At 53.0% G+C, this 18,433-nt stretch overlaps 1 protein-coding gene across 1 annotated transcript in view; it reads right to left on the minus strand.

The window, feature by feature from the left end:
- The window catches only part of TPP1 (tripeptidyl peptidase 1), a 145,270-nt gene that overhangs the window by 88,244 nt on the left and 38,593 nt on the right, over positions 1–18,433 (minus strand). The window contains exon 3 of the mRNA XM_063950784.1: positions 6,825–6,964. Coding sequence (XP_063806854.1) covers positions 6,825–6,964 — 140 coding nt within the window. The remainder of the gene's footprint in view (positions 1–6,824; positions 6,965–18,433) is intronic.

The following is an 18,433-nucleotide window of genomic DNA, read 5'->3' on the forward strand; positions in this document are numbered from 1 at the left end:
TGCTGCCAGTAGCAGTGGTGCACACGTCTGGTCAGGACTGTATGCTGGACGTTATGCTGCCAGTAGCAGTGGTGTACATGTCTGGTCAGGTCTGTATGCTGGACGTTATGCTGCCAGTAGCAGTGGTGTACATGTCTGGTCAGGACTGTATGCTGGACGTTATGCTGCCAGTAGCAGTGGCGCACACGTCTGGTCAGGACTGTATGCTGGATGTTATGCTGCCAGTAGCAGTGGTGCACACGTCTGGTCAGGACTGTATGCTGGATGTTATGCTGCCAGTAGCAGTGGTGCACACGTGTCTGGTCAGGACTGTATGCTGGACGTTATGCTGCCAGTAGCAGTGGTGTACATGTCTGGTCAGGACTGTATGCTGGATGTTATGCTGCCAGTAACAGTGGTGCACACGTCTGGTCGGGACTGTATGCTGGATGTTATGCTGCCAGTAGCAGTGGTGCACACGTCTGGTCGGGACTGTATGCTGGACGTTATGCTGCCAGTAGCAGTGGTGTACATGTCTGGTCGGGACTGTATGCTGGACGTTATGCTACCAGTAGCAGTGGTGTACATGTCTGGTCAGGACTGTATGCTGGACGTTATGCTGCCAGTAACAGTGGTGCACACATGTCTGGTCAGGACTGTATGCTGGACGTTATGCTGCCAGTAACAGTGGTGCACACATGTCTGGTCAGGACTGTATGCTGGACGTTATGCTGCCAGTAACAGTGGTGCACACATGTCTGGTCAGGACTGTATGCTGGATGTTATGCTGCCAGTAGCAGTGGTGTACGTGTCTGGTCAGGACTGTATGCTGGATGTTATGCTGCCAGTAGCAGTGGTGTACATGTCTGGTCAGGACTGTATGCTGGACGTTATGCTGCCAGTAACAGTGGTGCACACATGTCTGGTCAGGACTGTATGCTGGACGTTATGCTGCCAGTAACAGTGGTGCACACATGTCTGGTCAGGACTGTATGCTGGATGTTATGCTGCCAGTAGCAGTGGTGTACGTGTCTGGTCAGGACTGTATGCTGGACGTTATGCTGCCAGTAGCAGTGGTGTACATGTCTGGTCAGGACTGTATGCTGGACGTTATGCTGCCAGTAGCAGTGGTGTACGTGTCTGGTCAGGACTGTATGCTGGACGTTATGCTGCCAGTAGCAGTGGTGTACATGTCTGGTCAGGACTGTATGCTGGACGTTATGCTGCCAGTAGCAGTGATGTACATGTCTGGTCAGGACTGTATGCTGGATGTTATGCTGCCAGTAGCAGTGGTGTACATGTCTGGTCAGGACTGTATGCTGGACGTTATGCTGCCAGTAGCAGTGGTGTACGTGTCTGGTCAGGACTGTATGCTGGACGTTATGCTGCCAGTAGCAGTGGTGCACGCATGTCTGGTCAGGACTGTATGCTGGATGTTATGCTGCCAGTAGCAGTGGTGCACACATGTCTGGTCAGGACTGTAGCTGGACGTTATGCTGCCAGTAGCAGTGGTGTACATGTCTGGTCAGGACTGTATGCTGGACGTTATGCTGCCAGTAACAGTGATGTACATGTCTGGTCAGGACTGTATGCTGGACGTTATGCTGCCAGTAGCAGTGGTGTACATGTCTGGTCAGGACTGTATGCTGGACGTTATGCTGCCAGTAACAGTGGTGTACATGTCTGGTCAGGACTGTATGCTGGACGTTATGCTGCCAGTAGCAGTGGTGCACACATGTCTGGTCAGGACTGTATGCTGGACGTTATGCTGCCAGTAACAGTGGTGCACACGTGTCTGGTCAGGACTGTATGCTGGACGTTATGCTGCCAGTAGCAGTGGTGCACACGTGTCTGGTCAGGACTGTATGCTGGACGTTATGCTGCCAGTAGCAGTGGTGCACACATGTCTGGTCAGGACTGTATGCTGGATGTTATGCTGCCAGTAGCAGTGGTGCACACGTGTCTGGTCAGGACTGTATGCTGGATGTTATGCTGCCAGTAGCAGTGGTGCACACGTGTCTGGTCAGGACTGTATGCTGGACGTTATGCTGCCAGTAGCAGTGGTGCACACGTGTCTGGTCAGGACTGTATGCTGGATGTTATGCTGCCAGTAGCAGTGGTGTACATGTCTGGTCAGGACTGTATGCTGGACGTTATGCTGCCAGTAACAGTGGTGTACATGTCTGGTCAGGACTGTATGCTGGACGTTATGCTGCCAGTAGCAGTGGTGCACACATGTCTGGTCAGGACTGTATGCTGGACGTTATGCTGCCAGTAACAGTGGTGCACACGTTTCTGGTCAGGACTGTATGCTGGACGTTATGCTGCCAGTAGCAGTGGTGCACACGTGTCTGGTCAGGACTGTATGCTGGACGTTATGCTGCCAGTAGCAGTGGTGCACACGTGTCTGGTCAGGACTGTATGCTGGATGTTATGCTGCCAGTAGCAGTGGTGCACACGTGTCTGGTCAGGACTGTATGCTGGATGTTATGCTGCCAGTAGCAGTGGTGCACACGTGTCTGGTCAGGACTGTATGCTGGACGTAATGCTGCCAGTAACAGTGGTGCACATGTCTGGTCAGGACTGTATGCTGGACGTTATGCTGCCAGTAGCAGTGGTGTACATGTCTGGTCAGGACTGTATGCTGGATGTTATGCTGCCAGTAGCAGTGGTGCACACGTGTCTGGTCAGGACTGTATGCTGGACGTTATGCTGCCAGTAGCAGTGGTGTACGTGTCTGGTCAGGACTGTATGCTGGACGTTATGCTGCCAGTAGCAGTGGTGCACACATGTCTGGTCAGGACTGTATGCTGGACGTTATGCTGCCAGTAACAGTGGTGCACACGTGTCTGGTCAGGACTGTATGCTGGACGTTATGCTGCCAGTAGCAGTGGTGCACACGTGTCTGGTCAGGACTGTATGCTGGACGTTATGCTGCCAGTAGCAGTGGTGTACATGTCTGGTCAGGACTGTATGCTGGATGTTATGCTGCCAGTAACAGTGGTGCACACATGTCTGGTCAGGACTGTATGCTGGACGTTATGCTGCCAGTAGCAGTGGTGTACGTGTCTGGTCAGGACTGTATGCTGGACGTTATGCTGCCAGTAGCAGTGGTGCACACGTGTCTGGTCAGGACTGTATGCTGGACGTTATGCTGCCAGTAGCAGTGGTGCACACGTGTCTGGTCAGGACTGTATGCTGGACGTTATGCTGCCAGTAGCAGTGGTGCACACGTGTCTGGTCAGGACTGTATGCTGGACGTTATGCTGCCAGTAGCAGTGGTGCACACGTGTCTGGTCAGGACTGTTGCTGGACGTTATGCTGCCAGTAGCAGTGGTGTACATGTCTGGTCAGGACTGTATGCTGGACGTTATGCTGCCAGTAACAGTGGTGCACACGTGTCTGGTCAGGACTGTATGCTGGACGTTATGCTGCCAGTAGCAGTGGTGCACACAAGTCTGGTCAGGACTGTATGCTGGACGTTATGCTGCCAGTAGCAGTGGTGCACACGTGTCTGGTCAGGACTGTATGCTGGACGTTTTGCTGCCAGTAGCAGTGGTGTACGTGTCTGGTCAGGACTGTATGCTGGATGTTATGCTGCCAGTAGCAGTGGTGCACACGTTTCTGGTCAGGAATGTATGCTGGACGTTATGCTGCCAGTAGCAGTGGTGTACATGTCTGGTCAGGACTGTATGCTGGACGTTATGCTGCCAGCAGCAGTGGTGTGCATGTCTGGTCAGGACTGTATGCTGGATGTTATGCTGCCAGTAGCAGTGGTGCACACGTGTCTGGTCAGGAATGTATGCTGGACGTTATGCTGCCAGTAGCAGTGGTGTACATGTCTGGTCAGGACTGTATGCTGGACGTTATGCTGCCAGTAGCAGTGGTGTGCATGTCTGGTCAGGACTGTATGCTGGACGTTATGCTGCCAGTAGCAGTGGTGTGCATGTCTGGTCAGGACTGTATGCTGGACGTTATGCTGCCAGTAACAGTGATGTACATGTCTGGTCAGGACTGTATGCTGGACGTTATGCTGCCAGTAGCAGTGGTGTACATGTCTGGTCAGGACTGTATGCTGGACGTTATGCTGCCAGTAACAGTGGTGTACATGTCTGGTCAGGACTGTATGCTGGACGTTATGCTGCCAGTAGCAGTGGTGCACACGTGTCTGGTCAGGACTGTATGCTGGACGTTATGCTGCCAGTAACAGTGGTGCACACGTGTCTGGTCAGGACTGTATGCTGGACGTTATGCTGCCAGTAGCAGTGGTGCACACGTGTCTGGTCAGGACTGTATGCTGGACGTTATGCTGCCAGTAGCAGTGGTGCACACGTGTCTGGTCAGGACTGTATGCTGGATGTTATGCTGCCAGTAGCAGTGGTGCACACGTGTCTGGTCAGGACTGTATGCTGGATGTTATGCTGCCAGTAGCAGTGGTGAACACGTGTCTGGTCAGGACTGTATGCTGGACGTTATGCTGCCAGTAGCAGTGGTGCACACGTGTCTGGTCAGGACTGTATGCTGGATGTTATGCTGCCAGTAGCAGTGGTGTACATGTCTGGTCAGGACTGTATGCTGGACGTTATGCTGCCAGTAACAGTGGTGTACATGTCTGGTCAGGACTGTATGCTGGACGTTATGCTGCCAGTAGCAGTGGTGCACACATGTCTGGTCAGGACTGTATGCTGGACGTTATGCTGCCAGTAACAGTGGTGCACACATGTCTGGTCAGGACTGTATGCTGGACGTTATGCTGCCAGTAGCAGTGGTGTACGTGTCTGGTCAGGACTGTATGCTGGACGTTATGCTGCCAGTAACAGTGGTGTACATGTCTGGTCAGGACTGTATGCTGGACGTTATGCTGCCAGTAGCAGTGGTGCACGTGTCTGGTCAGGACTGTATGCTGGACGTTATGCTGCCAGTAGCAGTGGTGCACACGTGTCTGGTCAGGACTGTATGCTGGACGTTATGCTGCCAGTAGCAGTGGTGCACACGTGTCTGGTCAGGACTGTATGCTGGATGTTATGCTGCCAGTAGCAGTGGTGCACACGTGTCTGGTCAGGACTGTATGCTGGATGTTATGCTGCCAGTAGCAGTGGTGCACACATGTCTGGTCAGGACTGTATGCTGGACGTTATGCTGCCAGTAACAGTGGTGCACACGTGTCTGGTCAGGACTGTATGCTGGATGTTATGCTGCCAGTAACAGTGGTGCACACATGTCTGGTCAGGACTGTATGCTGGATGTTATGCTGCCAGTAGCAGTGGTGTACATGTCTGGTCAGGACTGTACGCTGGACGTTATGCTGCCAGTAGCAGTGGTGTACGTGTCTGGTCAGGACTGTATGCTGGACGTTATGCTGCCAGTAGCAGTGGTGTACATGTCTGGTCAGGACTGTATGCTGGACGTTATGCTGCCAGTAACAGTGGTGCACACAAGTCTGGTCAGGACTGTATGCTGGACGTTATGCTGCCAGTAGCAGTGGTGTACATGTCTGGTCAGGACTGTATGCTGGACGTTATGCTGCCAGTAGCAGTGGTGTACGTGTCTGGTCAGGACTGTATGCTGGACGTTATGCTGCCAGTAGCAGTGGTGCACACGTGTCTGGTCAGGACTGTATGCTGGACGTTATGCTGCCAGTAGCAGTGGTGCACACAAGTCTGGTCAGGACTGTATGCTGGATATTATGCTGCCAGTAGCAGTGGTGCACACATGTCTGGTCAGGACTGTATGCTGGATATTATGCTGCCAGTAGCAGTGGTGTACATGTCTGGTCAGGACTGTATGCTGGACGTTATGCTGCCAGTAGCAGTGGTGCACACATGTCTGGTCAGGACTGCATGCTGGACGTTATGCTGCCAGTAGCAGTGGTGCACGTGTCTGGTCAGGACTGTATGCTGGACGTTATGCTGCCAGTAGCAGTGGTGCACGTGTCTGGTCAGGACTGCATGCTGGACGTTATGCTGCCAGTAGCAGTGGTGTACATGTCTGGTCAGGACTGTATGCTGGACGTTATGCTGCCAGTAGCAGTGGTGTACATGTCTGGTCAGGACTGTATGCTGGATGTTATGCTGCCAGTAGCAGTGGTGTACATGTCTGGTCAGGACTGTATGCTGGACGTTATGCTGCCAGTAGCAGTGGTGTACGTGTCTGGTCAGGACTGTATGCTGGACGTTATGCTGCCAGTAGCAGTGGTGCACACGTTTCTGGTCAGGACTGTATGCTGGACGTTATGCTGCCAGTAACAGTGGTGCACACGTGTCTGGTCAGGACTGTATGCTGGACGTTATGCTACCAGTAGCAGTGGTGCACACGTGTCTGGTCAGGACTGTATGCTGGATGTTATGCTGCCAGTAGCAGTGGTGCACACGTGTCTGGTCAGGACTGTATGCTGGACGTTATGCTGCCAGTAGCAGTGGTGCACACGTGTCTGGTCAGGACTGTATGCTGGATGTTATGCTGCCAGTAGCAGTGGTGCACACATGTCTGGTCAGGACTGTATGCTGGACGTTATGCTGCCAGTAGCAGTGGTGTACGTGTCTGATCAGGACTGTATGCTGGACGTTATGCTGCCAGTAGCAGTGGTGCACACGTGTCTGGTCAGGACTGTATGCTGGACGTTATGCTGCCAGTAGCAGTGGTGCACACGTGTCTGGTCAGGACTGTATGCTGGACGTTATGCTGCCAGTAGCAGTGGTGCACGTGTCTGGTCGGGACTGTATGCTGGACGTTATGCTGCCAGTAGCAGTGGTGCACACGTGTCTGGTCAGGACTGTATGCTGGACGTTATGCTGCCAGTAGCAGTGGTGCACACATGACAGAAGGATATGTGATAGATAAATTACCATAATGCGAGGATTCGGGATCTGAGACTCTTCCCACCAACTCTTGTAGCTTATCCACATTCTGCTGCTTCAGAGCAAAGGTCAGTATGACCGGATCACTCCCCGCGAGGCGCGCTGTACGTGTCCATCCATCTGGGATCCTGGGAGATGAGAAGAACATTCATTACATCTCCCCTGCCCGATATATGGCACAACAGATCCCCGTTTCAGCATTGCAGTGAAAGAGGTGAAATATTCTACTCACTCTCCTCCTAATATACTGCCCCTGTTCCCTATCCCCTTCCAATAACAGCCCTGGCCTCACTATCTCTCCCATATATGCTGTTCCTGGTCCATATCCCCCTCAGATAACAGCCCTGGACTCACTATCTCCTGCTCATATACTGTTCCTGGTCCATATTCCCCTCACATAACAGCCCTGGCCTCACCATCCTCCTCATCATCATATACTGTTCCTGGTCCACTATCTTCTCCTGATATACTGTTCCTGTTCCATAATCTCCTCAGATATCAGCCCTGGCCTCACTCTCCTCCTCCTACTCCTCATATACTGTTCCCGGTCCATATCTCCCTCAGATAACAGACCTTGCCTCACTATCTTCTCATATACTGTTCCTGGTCCATATCCCCTTCAGATAACAGCCCTGGCCCCACTATCTTCTCCTCATATACTGTTCTTGGTCCGTATCCCCCTCAGATAACAGCCCTGGCCCCTCTATCTTCTCCTCATATACTGTTCCCGGGTTCATATTCCCCTCAGATAACAGCCCTGGCCCTATTATATTCTCCTCATATACTGTTCCTGGTCCATATCCCCCTCAGATTACAGCCCTGGCCTCCCTCTCCTCCTCATATACTGTTCCTGGTCCATATCCTCCTTCGATAACAGCCCTGGCCTCACGCTCCTTCTGATATACTGTTCCTGGTCCATATTCCCCTCAGATAACAACCCTGGCCCCACTATCTTCTCCTCATATACTGTTACTGGTCCATATCCCCCTCCGATAACAGCCCTGGCCTCACGCTCCTTCTGATATACTGTTCCTGGTCCATATTCCCCTCAGATAACAGCCCTAGGCCCACCCTCTTCTCCTCATATACTGTTCCTAGTCCATATCCCCCTCAGATAACAGCCCTGGCCTCACTCTCCTCCTCATATTCTGTTCTTGGTCAATATCCCCCTCAGATAACAGCCCTGGCCCCACTATCTTCTCCTCATATACTGTTCTTGGTCCATATTCCCCTCAGATAACAGCCCTGGCCTCACTTTCTTCTCCTCATATGCTGTTCCTAGTCCATATCCCCCTCAGATAACAGCCCTGGCCTCACTCTCCTCCTCATATACTTTTCTTGGTCAATATCCCCCTCAGATAACAGCCCTGGCCCCACTATCTTCTCCTCATATACTGTTCTTGGTCCATATTCCCCTCAGATAACAGCCCTAGCCTCACTAACTTCTCATATACGGTTCCTGGTCCATATCACCCTCAGATAACAGCCCTGGCCACACTCTCCTCTTCCTCCTCCTCATATACTGTTCCTGGTCCCTATCCCTCTCAGATGTGAGGAGGTCTTATGGCATTTAAGGGACATGTGAGGAGGTCTGATGGCATTTAAGGAGCATGTGAGGAGGCCTGAGTGGCATTTAAGAGGCATTTAAGGAGCATGTGAGGAGGTCTGAGTGGCATTTAAGAAGCATGTGAGGAGGTCTGAGTGGCATTTAAGAGGCAAGTAAGGAGGTCTGAGTGGCATTTAAGAGGCAACTAAGGAGGTCTGAGTGGCATTTAAGAAGCATGTGAGGAGGTCTGAGTGGCATTTAAGAAGCATGTGAGGAGGTCTAAGTGGCATTTAAGAGGCAAGTAAGGAGGTCTGAGTGGCATTTAAGAGGCAAGTAAGGAGGTCTGAGTGGCATTTAAGGGGCAAGTAAGGAGGTCTGAGTGGCATTTAAGGAGCATGTGAGGAGGTCTGAGTGGCATTTAAGAGGCAAGTAAGGAGGTCTGAGTGGCATTTAAGAAGCATGTGAGGAGGTCTAAGTGGCATTTAAGAGGCAAGTAAGGAGGTCTGAGTGGCATTTAAGAGGCAAGTAAGGAGGTCTGAGTGGCATTTAAGGAGCATGTGAGGAGGTCTGAGTGGCATTTAAGAGGCATTTAAGGAGCATGTGAGGAGGTCTGAGTGGCATTTAAGGAGCATGTGAGGAGGTCTGAGTGGCATTTCAGGAGCATGTGAGGAGGTCTGAGTGGCATTTAAGGAGCATGTGAGGAGGTCTGAGTGGCATAATATATTTACTGAATTAGATATTTGAAGACCATAATTTATGGTGAACACAGAAACAAGCAATGTAGGAAAATAGGACCCCAAAATTGTTTACAGGATCGGTATCTGGGACCCACTTATTATGAGCTTGGTGCGGTCACTGGAGAGGTGGACCACATCTCTATTGTCCTATAAATTGTAACTTGTGAGCAGCTCCCTCATCGCATTGTATTACTGTGATTATTCCCAATTTATAGGGCAGTTGCTATACAATTATGCCGTCTCCCACACATTCAATGCACCTCCCCATTATAACGTTTCCTGGCCAGCATGCCATTACACCTCTTATTCCTGCTCTCATCTCTGCCAGTCACTGCAACTTCTCCACACACCACCCAGTTCTCTCACCTCCGAAGCCCTCAACCAGTCAGCTACTCACTACAGATGAAACGCGTCAGTGACTCCTCCCCTTCATAGAGGTGACCACATGTACTGTATGTGGCCAGCAAACTGGAACAGTCTCTTTCTGACTGCAGAGCCCAGACCCTAGAGCGCCCTTTACCAACACCAGCAGATATCCAGAGGGCCAAGCTTCCCAAACAGCCTTTCTACAGCCCCACAGCCACATGCAGCGGAGTATACCGCAGTGCAGCTGTCGTCCCAGCTATCCACATTACCGGTAACAGATCTTACAGCCTGACAGTGCCGGCGACTTATACAATATCCAGTGCGTGCGGGCACTGAGGCAGAGACAGCCAGTGCGTGTGGGTACTGAGGGAGAGACAGCCAGTGCGTGCGTGCACTGAGGGAGAGACAGCCAGTGCGTGCACTGAGGGAGAGACAGCCAGTGCATGCGGGCACTGAGGGAGAGACAGCCAGTGCGTGCAGGCACTGAGGGAGAGACAGCCAGTGCGTGCGGGCACTGAGGGAGAGACAGCCAGTGCGTGCGGGCATTGAGGGAGAGACAGCCAGTGCGTGCGGGCACTGAGGGAGAGACAGCCAGTGCGTGCGGGCACTGAGGGAGAGACAGCCAGTGCGTGCGGGCACTGAGGGAGAGACAGCCAGTGCGTGCAGGCACTGAGGGAGAGACAGCCAGTGCATGCGGGCACTGAGGGAGAGACAGCCAGTGCGTGCAGGTACTGAGGGAGAGACAGCCAGTGCATGCGGGCACTGTGGGAGAGACAGCCAGTGCGTGCGGGTACTGAGGCAGAGATAGCCAGTGCGTGCAGGTACTGAGGGAGAGACAGCCAGTGCATGCGGGCACTGTGGGAGAGACAGCCAGTGCGTGCGGGTACTGAGGGAGAGACAGCCAGTGCATGCGGGCACTGAGGGAGAGACAGCCAGTGCGTGCGGGTACTGAGGGAGAGACAGCCAGTGCATGCGGGCACTGAGGGAGAGACAGCCAGTGCGTGTGGGCACTGAGGGAGAGACAGCCAGTGCGTGCGGGTACTGAGGCAGAGATAGCCAGTGCGTGCGGGTACTGAGGGAGAGACAGCCAGTGCATGCGGGCACTGAGGGAGAGACAGCCAGCCAGTGCGTGTGGGCACTGAGAGACAGCCAGCCAGTGCGTGCGGGCACTGAGGCAGAGACTGCCAGTGCGTGCGGGCACTGAGGGAGAGACAGCCAGTGCGTGCACAGAGAGAGAGAGAGCCAGTGCGTGCACAGAGAGAGAGAGAGAGAGAGAGAGAGAGAGAGACTGCTAGGAGCCCGACCGCCGGCAAACAGAAGACCACCCATTCCTATAGTTCCTGGACTATTGAGGGGTTACCCATTCATACTGCCACCTGGTGGACACTTGCTATAGTGCGGTGATGAGTCAGAATGGGACAGAAAGGCTTGGTCACATATTGGGCTGTACATGACAATGTTTCTATCTTATTCCATAGTGACTTTGCTTGAGAACTGTTACTGCGTTTCACTCCAACACTGATCCCAGTTACATTCCCCAGCGGTGACTAGTTGCTCTGCTGCCAGTTAAATAAATATTCAGTCACCTTCCAAATGTGCTGTGATTTCTGGGGGTTGTCTCTGGGGGACGGGGGGGGAGTCCTGATCATTCTGCCTGAAGCCTGTAGGTGAGATACGGAAGAGACCGACGTCATCAGGGAAACACACAGCACCACCTTACCATTCTGTCACATATGGAATTGGCTCTGACTCCGGTGGTGGCTTACTGACAGCTGTCTGTGACTCCGGTGCTGACTTACTGACGGCTGCCTGTGACTCCGGTGCTGACTTACTGACGGCTGCCTGTGACTCCGGTGCTGACTTACTGACGGCTGCCTGTGACTCCGGTGCTGACTTACTGACAGCTGTCTGACTCCGGTGCTGACTTACTGACGGCTGCCTGTGACTCCGGTGCTGACTTACTGACGGCTGCCTGTGACTCCGGTGCTGACTTACTGACAGCTGTCTGACTCCGGTGCTGACTTACTGACGGCTGCCTGTGACTCCGGTGCTGACTTACTGACGGCTGCCTGTGACTCCTTAGCTGACTTACTGACGGCTGCCTGTGACTCCGGTGCTGACTTACTGACGGCTGCCTGTGACTCCGGCGCTGGCTTACTGACGGCTGTCTGTGACTCCGGCGCTGGCTTACTGACGGCTGCCTGTGACTCCGGCGCTGACTTACTGACGGCTGCCTGTGACTCCGGTGCTGACTTACTGACGGCTGTCTGTGACTCCGGTGCTGGCTTACTGACGGCTGCCTGTGACTCCGGCGCTGGCTTACTGACGGCTGTCTGTGACTCCGGCGCTGGCTTACTGACGGCTGTCTGTGACTCCGGCGCTGGCTTACTGACGGCTGCCTGTGACTCTGAAGCTGGCTTACTGACGGCTGCCTGTGACTCCGGCGCTGGCTTACTGACAGATGTCTGTGACTCCGGTGCTGGCTTACTGATGGCTGCCTGTGACTCCGGCGCTGGCTTACTGACAGATGTCTGTGACTCCGGTGCTGGCTTACTGACGGCTGCCTGTGACTCCGGTGCTGGCTTACTGACGGCTGCCTGTGACTCCGGTGCTGGCTGTCGGCGCCTGGGACTGTGGACGCGATGTATTTCTGTAGCACAGGGCTGCCATCACTCAGGATTACAGGCCAGGATATTTTTAGCTAATGTCTTGGCTGCGATCAGTCTGATTTGGACGTGATGTACAGAGGTCTCCATTAGCAGCGTCTATATATGGACCATTTATTTTCAGCACTGTATCCAGCCTACACCTGTTTTATAATGATCCAATTGTGCCTCTAGGTGACCCGGCCTATCTCCCTCTATTCTATGCTATGGTAAATATCTCCATTCTTACTGTTCATTCTTTACTTTTTTCTTCTGTGATTTGCTGCATTATGTCCTTTTTATTGGGTATATTGTAAATATTAAATACACTGCTCAAAAAAATAAAGGGAACACTTACACAACACAACATAACTCCAAGTCAATCACACTTCTGTGAAATCAAACTGTCCACTTAGGAAGCAACACTGATTGACAATCACTTTCACATGCTGTTGTGCAAATGGAATAGACAACAGGTGGAAAATAGGATTTTAATACCTACCGGTAAATCCTTTTCTCTTAGTCCGTAGAGGATGCTGGGTACACTATAAGAACATGGGGTATAGGACGGGATCCGCAGGAGACATGGGTATTTTAAGACTTTGAAAGGGGTGTGAACTGGCTCCTCCCTCTATGCCCCTCCTCCAGACTCCAGTTATAGGAACTGTGCCAAGGGAGACGGACATTTCGAGGAAAAGGATTTATTGTTAACTAAGGTGAGATACATACCAGCTCAAACCTCCAACACGCCGTACAACATGGCATTTAACAGAACTCCAGTCAACGGCATGAACAACGTCAGCAACAGGCTGACTATAACATAACACAACCCGTGTGTAAACATAACTAATAACTGCAGATAGAGGAAGCTGGGCGCCCGTCCCAGTGCAGACTCTATGGACTAAGAGAAAAGGATTTACCGGTAGGTATTAAAATCCTATTTTCTCATCCGTCCTAGAGGATGCTGGAGTCACATCAAGAACCATGGGGGTTATACCAAAGCTCTAAACCGGGCGGGAGAGTGTGGATGACTCTGCAGCACCGATTGACCAAACATGAGGTCCTCATCAGCCAGGGTATCAAACTTGTAGAACTTCGCAAAGGTGTTTGAACCCAACCAAGTAGCCGCTCTGCAAAGTTGTAATGCCGAGACCCCCCAGGCAGCCGCCCAGGACGAGCCCACCTTTCTGGTAGAATGGGCTTTCACCAATTTCGGTAACGGCAATCCAGCCGTAGAATGAGCATGCTGAATCGTATGACAGCGCGCAATACTCTGCTTGGAAGCAGGAGCCCCAATCTTGTTGGGATCATACAGGACAAACAGAGCCTCCGTTTTCCTAAACTGAGCCGCTCTGGCGACATAAATTTTCAAAGCTCTGACTACATCGAGAAACTTAAATTCCAGTAAGGCGTCAGTAGCCACTGGCGCAATAGGTTGGTTCAAGTGGAACGACGAAACTACTTTCGGCAGAAATTGCTGACGAGTCCTTAACTCTGCTCTATCTTCATGGAAGATCAAATAAGGGCTCTTGTGAGACAAGGCCGCTAATTCAGACACCCGCCTTGCGGATGCCAAGGCCAACAGCATGACCACTTTCCAAGTGAGGAATTTCAACTCTACCTTCTGTAAAGGTTCAAACCAATGAGATTGAAGGAATTGCAACACCACGGTGCCACTGGGGGCACAAAGGGAGGTTGGATGTGCAACACGCATTTCACGAAAGTCTGAACTTCTGGAAGGGAGGCCAATTGTTTTTGGAAGAAAACCGATAAGGCTGAAATTTGTATTTTAATTGAGCCCAACTTTAGGCCCGCATCCACACCAGCTTGTAGAAAATGGAGAAAACGTCCTAACTGAAATTCTTCCGTAGGAGCCTTCCTGGATTCACACCAAGACACGTATTTTCTCCAAATACGGTGGTAATGTTTAGACGTTACTCCTTTTCTGGCCTGAATAAGAGTGGGATGACTTTCTTGGGAATACCCTTTCGGGCTAGGATCCGGCATTCAACCGCCAAGCCATCAAACAAAGTCGCGGTAAGTCTTGGAACACGCACGGCCCCTGCTGAAACAGATCCTCCCTCAGAGGAAGAGGCCAGGGATCTCCTATGAGTAATTCCTGAAGATCTGGATACCAAACCGTCCTTGGCCAGTCTGGAACAATGAGGATCGCTTGAACCTTTGTTCGTCTTATGATCTTTATCACTTTTGGAACGAGTGGAAGCGGAGGAAACACATACACCGACTGAAACACCCACAGTGGCACTAGGGCGTCCACTGCTATTGCTTGAGGGTCTCTCGATCTGGAACAATATCTCTGAAGTTTATTGTTGAGGTGAGACGCCATCATGTCTATTTGAGGAATTCCCCAAAGACTTGTCACTTCTGCAAAGACCTCTTGATGAAGACCCCACTCTCCTGGATGGAGATCATGTCTGCTGATGAAGTCTGCTTCCCAGTGGTCCACTCCTGGAATGAAGATCGCTGACAGAGCGCTTGTATGCCTTTCCGCTCAACGGAGAACCTTTGTGGCCTCTGCTATTGCCGTTCTGCTGTTACGTTGTCCGACTGAAATCAAGACGGCCCGATGGCGAAGATGATGTTCCGTTTGCAGAAGGCCAGTGTGACCGGAAAGGCCCCCAGCCCACGTGGAAAATGGCCGCCTGCGGCACTGAAGGGGTTAACCCCTAGTGCCCGGCGCCATTATCAGGACAATGGGCACTTGGCGCCATATTTAAAATATTGTGGGCGCTAGGCGCCGTGTTTTTATTAATGTTTAAAAAAAATTATTTTAACAATGTGCCGCGGTCCCGGACCTCTCCGGCAACCGCGGCAGTGAGGGCAGCCCCCGTCGCGCTGAGTAGAGTGTGCGCGCCGGGGGAGAGGGGAACCGCTGCAGCCGGGAGATCAGCTCCCGCTGCAGCCATTGGGTGTGCGCCGCCGAAGTCCAGGAGCTCCGCTCCCGGCAGCGGTGAGCACAGCCCCTGGCGCACCAAGCTGTGTGTGCGCCGGGAGAGAAGGGTGAGCCGCTGCAGCTGGGAGCTCGGCTCCCGCTGCAGCGCGGTCTGTAGTTGCCTGTGCTGGGGGACGAGAGCTCTGCTCCCGGCGCCTCAGCACACTGGAGGAATGTCCCGGGCTGCCAGGCGGCAGCGCTACAAAGGACACAGAGCCACGGCGGCCGGGACAAGTGTCCCGGGCCGCCGGGCTTCGGATCAGGGGGGTGCGCCGCTCCGTGTGGCGAGGCTACAAAAGTGAATGCCCCTCTGGGGGGACAGGGAGAGCCAGCTCCCTGGACCCCAGAGGCAGGCAGGCAGGCTGGAGGATCGGGGAAGCCAGCCCCATACCTCCAATGCTGAGAGAGAGCCCTAACAGCCAAGCTGCAGGGCTAGGGGAGCCCAGCGCTGAGCGCTGGGCACAGTATTTAAAAACAACAACACAATGTATTTAAAAATGTAAGAGATATTGGACTGGTTATGAGGCACTGCAGTGCCTGGGAGTGTGGAGCCTGTGCAGGGCACAGGCTCAGTGTAGATTTAAAGGGAAACACATGTGTTTAAATGAAATGTATTTAAACATAAAATGCACTTACTTGGTTGTGTGTCCCAGGAGGGGGGAATCCATGGCTGTGCAGGCTGATGGATTCACCCAGACCTTTTCCCCAAAAATGGAATACTTTCCCTTCCAGCCTCACACTTGAAAGGGGCATTGGGAGAGAGAGAAGAAGCTCAGCTTTGAAACAAGCTGAGTGGTTTTCTGGAGCTCCATGGAGATCACCCGTAGTGGCCAGGAAACCCTGACCGGGGGATCTAGGCTGCCCAGCTCTGGAGCCCAAATCCAGGCTGCAGGCAGTGGGCTAGCTCCCGGGCAGGTTTCTGGAAGTCAGTTTAGGAGGGAAAACTTCCCCCAGCCTAGACTGAACGGCACCGGGGCATATCCTGATCCTCCAGGATGGGACAGTCAAAGGAGAACGACCACTCCCCACTGTCCATAGGGAACAATGTTAGCTGTGCATGTGACCAAGGCATGCACAGCTCATGGGTAAACATTGATTGGTTGTACACCACAGGGCGGGCTTACCCCCTGTGGTAATGTGTATTGGAGTAGGATAAAAGGAGGGCAGTTGCCCCATGGAAATTGTATTGTACCATCTTTATTCTGCTGAAACATCTTTTTGTATGCTGTTGCCCCTAGCAATAGGGAGGAGCCTTTTTAAAGGCTATTATTGAGCAAATAAACATCATCTGCCTCAAGAAGATTGCTTCATCTTGTGACCTACAGGGTTATGCCAAACATAGCCCCATCCTGCGGCTATCCAGGGAAAGCACCTAACGTCTCCAAGTTCCGCCTTCTGCCAGCTACCGGTAGAGGCCTAGCAAGTGGCTAGTGGGGATTCGTCAACACCACACAGGTGTTGTAAGGCAGTGTGTTGGCACATACAGAGCAGAACCGTGGTTCCAAACGCCACGGCAGGTCAGGAGTTTGGTGGTGGCAGCATAAACCCGCCCACAGCGCAGTGGGTAGAGTCAGTAACAGGCGGTTACTGACGGTAAGCGGGAATCCCCTATGTGGTCAGGCCTCGTGTGACCTGACCTTCCAACCTGTGCGCAGGAGATGGGACGCGAAAGCGGCGAGTGCTTTCGTACGGGACCGTCCTGTCACAGAAATTGGTGGCATAGCGGTGGGATAATCCCAGGCGGCTTTTCATCACCCGATTGGAGAAGCCGAGTTACTCAGGAGAGGAGTAACTGCAGCGCAGGAGAACGCACAAGATGGCGGAATTCAGCGGAATGTCCAAGGATGATCTGGAGATCGTGTGCCAGGAGAAGGGTGTGGATATCCCTTTCAATGCGTCCAGAAGCGTCATGAAGGTGGCGCTCATGAGCGTGGAGGAGTCCCATCGGGCGGAGGTGGAAAGCACTGACGGCGTCAGCATCGCAGAGGACGGCCCAACAGTGGACCTTCGTAAGGAACCGGTGAGACCCACAAGCCCCGCCCTCTCTCACATCAGCCATGTTTCCCAGCAATCCCCAGCAGGGCCAGGATCCCAACGTCCCAGGGGGGGCGGCCCGGATACCCTAGCAGATCGGCTAGCGGAATTGGGGGAAAGGGCAATGGAGTAGAGTGCTTGATCATCATCCAGATGTGGCGTGATGAGCGGGCACCACAGGCCGTGGTACCCCGGGAGCCGTTGTCAGCTGTTGTACACAGATCAGGACGCGTTCAGTTTGCCAAGTTTGCAGACAGATGGGGACATTGATGGACATTTGCAAGTTTTTGAAAGGACTTGTAAACTACACGATCTACGCAAGTCAGAGTGGGTGAGACACCTTGTGCCCACTCTGCATGGAGAGGCATTGGAGGCCTATCGAGGAGTGGCCACGGAGGACTGTGGGAACTACGACGAAGTTGCGAAGGCCCTCCTCCAGCGATTCTTCAACACTCCAGAGTCTTACAGGAAGAAATTCAGAGACTTGCCCAAGAATCCTAGCAGCACCCATGAGCAGTTCGCCACCCAGTGGCGGCAGTACGTGGTGAAGTGGGTGAAGGATTAGGAAGCCACTACATGGGACGCACTGATTGACCTGATCTGCAGGGAGCAGTTCTTCCGCAGGTGCGCCCCAGAAGTGAAGGAGTGGGTGCTAGACCGGGAGCCACCCAGCTTAAAGATGGCTGCCCAGTTAGCAGACAAGTATGTGGCAATTCGGCCGCAGGGGCAGAAGCGCCCAACCAGCAGCCAGCCCCAAAAGACTGTACCACCAGGGGGACACCCCTCTTCAGCTCATCGCCCCCCAAAGCAAGCATCTTCCAACTCGGGTGCTTTTGGCCAGCAGCCGCCCCGCAGTGCCCATGCCAGTAATCAGAGGACATCGGAGCCATGCCTGGACAAAAAGTGCTATGGCTGTGGGAAAATCGGACATCTAAGGATGAACTGTCCTGCATCCCAAGCACCCCAGACTCGTGCCCCAAATCAGAGTGCTGGAGCCCGGATCGCTTGCTTAACCCGTGGAGATGAGCCTCCAGAGACTGTACCCCCTCCAGTCAGTCCGATGGAGTGTGGCGAGAAGCAGGTGGACTCTGCGGAAAGAGTCAACTGTATGGCTAAGAAGCCCCCACCAAATATGTGGCGGCACCTGCAGCCGGTCCAAGTGGGGTCCCTGCAGGGCGAAGGCTTAAGAGACTCTGGGGCCTTCATAACTGTTGTAAGCCCCCACCTTGTCGATCCTGTTGCAGTACTGGAGGGTTGCACTGCAAAAGTTACAGTGGCCGATGGGCTAGAGGGAGAAGTGCCCATGGCCAGAGTCT

Source organism: Pseudophryne corroboree, chromosome 2 (assembly GCF_028390025.1).
Source record: "Pseudophryne corroboree isolate aPseCor3 chromosome 2, aPseCor3.hap2, whole genome shotgun sequence".
NCBI lineage: Eukaryota > Metazoa > Chordata > Amphibia > Anura > Myobatrachidae > Pseudophryne > Pseudophryne corroboree.